The sequence below is a fragment of the Vigna unguiculata genome, chromosome 8 (assembly GCF_037176805.1).
Source record: "Vigna unguiculata cultivar grain cowpea cultivar isolate G323 ecotype 2 chromosome 8, ASM3717680v1, whole genome shotgun sequence".
NCBI classification, from domain to species: Eukaryota; Viridiplantae; Streptophyta; class Magnoliopsida; order Fabales; family Fabaceae; genus Vigna; species Vigna unguiculata.
In genome coordinates, this window is record NC_140799.1 from 41,844,035 (window position 1) to 41,849,671 (window position 5,637).

Here is a 5,637-nt window from a genome sequence, read left to right on the forward strand (position 1 = left end):
TAACATATAACACATAATACATAGCAATAGTTAATTATACATAAATATATAATTATATCATTGTTAGAAGAATTTATCGTTTAAATATATTTAAATTAACAATTATAACATTTATAACTTTTAAATTAAATTATTGATTTATTGATAATAATATTAAAATCTATTATTTTTAAAAAATTTTAAAAACCAAAAACACGACGGGTCTCATGCTAGTTTATTATAACTTTAAATTTATAATTTTATATGCATACATATTTGATTGGATAAACATATTTAATTCCCCTTTATTTATGTTTGGTTACGGATGATCAGTAGAAGAGCACATATTTTTATGTGAAAAACAGATATTTGTTTCATATTTCACTCCACTTTAAAAAAAATTCTTTTTGGTGGATCCCATGAAAAATATTCAACCCTTTACTATTTTTTCTTCCAAATAAAATTATAAATATAATATTTTTATTATATTCCTCCTTAATGTCAGTTATAGAAGATCAATTTTTCTCTATTGCTCGATTAGGTGCTCACTTTATAAAAAGATTTCTATTTCACCGAACTACGTGAAAGTACATTCTTAGCATTTTTTACATAAAACATAAGAGGTTGGAGTCATCTGTCAAATTAAATTACATTTAAAAATCAAATTAAATTCCAGGACATTTGTGATTTAATTTGTTATTATAATTTTAATTATATAATGATTAAATTATACATTTATAATTAAAAAATAAAAATGAAAATTATATAATTAATGATTCAGAATATCATAGTCTAAATACCGATATGGATCAGCTTTATGCAAGCCCAACTATCCAACAATAACCACATTAATGATAAATTTAACACAAGATCAAGTACAACCTCCTTTTCTTTTTGGCCATTTTAGCGCAAGAATACATCTTGCAAGTACAAGAATTTTTGTAATGTTGTGCTTGGAATAAGAGGCTTGAAAAGAATCACTCCCAGTCTAAACCATAAATCAAATTACGCCAGTAACATATAACAGAAAGCTTTTCTTTTTTTTATTGCTGAATGATCTACTTGGATACTAAGAAAACATCACTTTCACAGTATCTAAGACTAAAACCTAACAATTATGTAGCTAAATTTCTGTCAACCCTTCCCGTCTGGTCCTTGTAATACATTTGGAATTTGCATGTACGATGATAAAGGAAGCAGGATCTTTGAGCTTGGCACGAAACGCTGGCTCTGAAAGGACATTTACGGAAGACGAAAAAGGGCTCACAGAAGCTCAACAACAAGGGCAGATGCACCGCCTCCTCCGTTGCAAATGCCACCGACTCCGTACTTCCCATTCTTCTGCTTCAATACCTGCAGGTTATAACTTTTAGATTAACTGAATCCAAAAACAACATTCAATATTATGGAAAGACCATACATGCTATTCTATAATGTAAAATAGCAAGTTTTGAACAAATCATATACCCCCAAAAGTGTCACCAGAACGCGTGCACCACTGCATCCAAGAGGATGACCCAGTGCAACAGCTCCACCATGTACATTTACTTTTTCCTGCAAAATAATAGTTACTTGAGTAAAAGGAATAAATGGCAGGGTACAGCCATTAATGATGACGGTGAAGTTAAATTATGGATTATAGAAAGACATCTAACATGTTCTGCACCATGCAAAGATGGGTTTGGAGCCTACGACAGCATGAATTCTTTAAGATAATTAAAGATAAGGCCATTAATGGCCGCAATGATCTTAAATTATGGGTTATAGACAAATTGTAATGTGCTCTTCATTATGCAAAGAGGGATTCGGGACCTACAACAGCATCCACTCTTCAAGACAGTCAACAACATACACTAAAGGATTACAACTTTCACTCGATGACACAGAAGAGCTTACCGAATTTAGTCCAAGAAGTTTTTGGTTTGCAAGAGCCACAACCTACGGACAGTAATATGAACAGTTAAAATCTATAGCATCATGAATTGAAAAAGTACTATAATTCAGCATTAATTCCTACCGCAAAAGCTTCATTAATTTCATAATAGTCAATTTGTGAAGCCTCCAACCCTGCATTGGAAATGGCTTTGGGAATGGCAAGGGATGGAGCCGTCGTAAATAACTCTGGTTCCTGCACAGCCCAAACTCATGAGTATGAAATTATACTAATAATAATAGCAAATACTAGAAATAGTGTGAATACCAATATGTTTTTTTCTATTTCTTATTTCTTATGGTCCGAAGATGTAGTTCATATTTCAAATATATTTCATATACCTGAGCAGCATCAGCAAATCCAGTGATTTTTGCAAGAACTTCAAGTCCAAGCTTCAATGCCTTCTCTCCACTCACCAAAACTAGTGCAGCAGCACCATCACTGTCAGAAAGAGCATTTTCATTTTTATTAAAATATTAAACTAACGACGGGTGTTAATTATCATTTGAGAATTGAAGTTAATGATAAATGAATACTCAATGACATATAAAATAATAAATATGTCATAAATACAATTCTAAATGATTCACTTGTGGCTCAAAGATAATATAGGCAAAAAACTTGTCTTCCTGACGACATTCTTTGCTATCTATACTACCAGGAGCACGAGGCAGATTTACAAGTATTGCTCTTCCCCATACAAACCCCAGCTTCAGCACACATAAGAAATTTATATGGTGGAAAATCCATTTTTTATAAGAATAAGATAGGCAAAGTTGGACCATACAACCATATATGGATGGTCAATATTAAAAGTTTTTTAAGTTCACATAACCAATTAAAAAAGTCATTTGACAGTTTAAAAATACTCACATGACTTGGGACTTAAATTTTTATCATTCATAATAACATCAAATGGTGAGTACTTATCCCTCTCATTCTCAAATAGAAAGAGTCCCCTTTCTCTCTTCCTCTATACATATACATACAGACAGACATATATAATTTTATTTTTTTACAACAAAAATAATTCAACAGAGCATCCAAATAGAAATCGTTATGCACGAAAATATTGAGCAAGTTTTGATAACATATTAACCTTATGCTGGAAGCATTGCCAGCAGTAACAGAACCCCCGGTCTCCTTGAAACTCGGACGAAGTTTGCGTAACTTGGCAGCATCAAACTGGCATAGGAAAAGGAAAATATAATAATATAGACTAGTATTCGACATCGAGTATAAACAAATTTATTGACTATAAACTTACTAAATTATGAGGAGAAAAAAACTTTAAATTCCAATCCCGACTCCTGATTATTTGTCTATCTTAATAGACCTGGACATATTCACAATATTATCCAATATCCATATAACTCGTGCTTAGAAAACCTATGGCGTTCTAACATATTTCAGAGTCATGAAACTGGGAAATATTATTGCGTAACAAGTGTTTTTGTAGTCTAAACTACTATTCATACAAATATTAGCATGTTTCAACTTATTTATGTGGTTACCTTTCCTATGCCTTCATCCCTATCAACGACTGTTGAAGGTTTTCCCCTTCCACCAGAGACTTCAACTGGAACAATTTCCCATTTAAAGGCACCACTATCTTGGGCAGCAATTCCACGTTCAAAACTCTGAATCGCATAGTTGTCCTGAGGGAAAACAGAGACATAAACAAAATTTATTACAATAATCCTGCTAAATCTTTCTCAAAAGACAATAATGCTAAATACCTGGTCTTCTCTTGTAAATGCATGGTTATCTGCACAAAGCTCAGCACACACTCCCATCCCAACATCCTTATAGACATCCCACAACCCATCTTTCAACATCCCATCAACAAGTGAATCATGTCCGAGGCGCGATCCTTTCCTGAAGTTTTAATACTGAATCAGTTTCTGCCACAACTAAAACCAATCTTAAAGAGAGTCAAATTAAATGCAATACTGACCTTGCTTCAGCCAGGTACTTAGGTACATTAGACATGCTTTCCATACCACCAGCCACAACAACATCATTTGTGCCTAATTGAATACTCTGTGCTGCAAGCATTGTAGCTGCAATAACCAAAACATATTTAATATCCTTTTTCTATATTTTAAAAACATACAATGATACAAATAAAATTCTTCTAATAATAAACCCACCTTTCATTCCTGATGCACAAACTTTGTTAACAGTAGTGCAGACTACTGAATTGGGGATTCCTGCTCCGAGAGCAGCCTGTCTTGCAGGAGCTTGCCCCAAATTAGCACTAAGAACATTCCCAAAAATCACTTCTTCCACAAGGGATGGATCAACATTGGCCCTCTTAAGAGCAGCTGCATGTCAATGAAAAAACATGTAAACACGACAAGTTTCAAATGCAATGTAATAAACACTGAAATATGCTTCCATAGTTACCTTCAATGGCTATAGAGCCTAGCTTAGTGGCAGATAGAGATGACAGAGTACCAAGAAATCCACCCATCGGCGTACGTGCAACGCCAACAATGCAAACATCTATAGAAATCAAACATAAAAGATCAAATAACGAAAATACATCCAATCTATCAGAGTTCAGAGATATGAAATTTAACGCTTTAATTTTTATTTATTTTTTCTTTATGATTGTGCCTGACGGATCAAATGAACAGTTTTACAGAGAAAACTTTACAAGGTGAAATAAACAGCGCGATTCATCATTATACTCTAATTCGAAAGTGTATGTAGGTAATCCAAAATATTTGATGAACGACCTCTGGGTTTTATGAAATCTGAAGATGCTGATGCAGCTGCTGGCGCCATTGATAGTTGAAAACGGAGTCTGTAATCCAAAACATTAAATACGGAGATATTTAGGCATAATTAGTAAACGAAGATACATAATATTTGAGAACTGATTTCAAGTACGGTGGATGCAAGAATCATCAAAACTGATATATCTCAGCACAAATTAACCTCTTAAAAGTTAACCATTCAGAAATTGGAAAATACGAAAAAGCAAGCAAATAATATGCAATAAAAGGTGACGATGAGAGAATCGAGGGGAAAATGGAGATCTAGGAGATAATTAGGAGTAAATAATAAACGATGGATAAAAGATGATGCATGCATCAAATGCGATAAGCGAATCGCGGATCTGACGGAAATTGAGGAAAGAAAGTTTGGAATATACCTTTGGCTGCGATGTGTGTGTGGAAGAGGCAGTGAGAAGACGAAAGAGTAGTGAAGAGCGAATAAAAATGGGTGATGCGAGTGCTTATATATGGCGTGGTGAAAGACGCCACGAGTTACACGCGCCTTTCAATGCATACAATTACTCAACGTTCAACGTGCCGAGCCAAACCCAATCGCTCTCTTATCTTCTCAATTTTCTCGTTCATCTACTTCAACCCCAATCCAAAGGTGTGTTAGGTAGTAACCTTTGCACTATTAATTATTAATTATTATTTGTTATGAATTAATGGTCGTCCATTGATTTATACAATCACTCGTATGATTGATAATCATATTATTCATTACTCTTTATGATGTAATATTTTGTATTTACTATTTGATTTTATATCCTTTCTGGGTTACCATATTGTACCTATAAATAGGACTCGTCCTATCAGTAATGAGACACACATAAAAACAGAAGTTGCTCCCTACTCTCTCATTCTCTATTCTTCCTCTCCTTTGTCTCTCTTATTACCTTTATTTTATAACACGTTATCAGCACGAGGGTTATCCAACTG

General features: G+C 33.7%; 1 protein-coding gene across 1 annotated transcript; it reads right to left on the bottom strand.

Moving 5' to 3' along the window:
- Nucleotides 1-852: 852 nt before the first annotated feature.
- ACAT2 (acetoacetyl-CoA thiolase 2) lies at nt 853-5,277 on the bottom strand. Its single transcript, XM_028084366.2, has 13 exons — nt 5,076-5,277; nt 4,657-4,724; nt 4,322-4,420; nt 4,066-4,239; nt 3,870-3,975; nt 3,652-3,790; nt 3,427-3,570; nt 3,012-3,097; nt 2,254-2,353; nt 1,997-2,107; nt 1,876-1,917; nt 1,447-1,533; nt 853-1,332 (listed from the first exon to the last, which is right to left on the bottom strand). The coding sequence occupies exons 2-13, from the start codon at nt 4,703-4,705 to the stop codon at nt 1,243-1,245; spliced, it is 1,227 nt and encodes a 408-aa protein (XP_027940167.1). The 5' UTR covers nt 4,706-4,724; nt 5,076-5,277; the 3' UTR covers nt 853-1,242.
- Between the last annotated feature and the right edge of the window lie 360 nt (nt 5,278-5,637).

Excerpts from the sequence above, each read along its gene's own strand:
- ACAT2 (XM_028084366.2), bottom strand. The coding sequence starts at position 4,705 with ATGGCGCCAGCAGCTGCATCAGCATCTTCAGATTTCATAAAACCCAGA. Across the intron at positions 4,421-4,656 it reads AGATTTCATAAAACCCAGAG|ATGTTTGCATTGTTGGCGTT; the intron begins GTCGTTCATCAA and ends TGATTTCTATAG. Across the intron at positions 3,571-3,651 it reads CATTTACAAGAGAAGACCAG|GACAACTATGCGATTCAGAG; the intron begins GTATTTAGCATT and ends GTTTTCCCTCAG.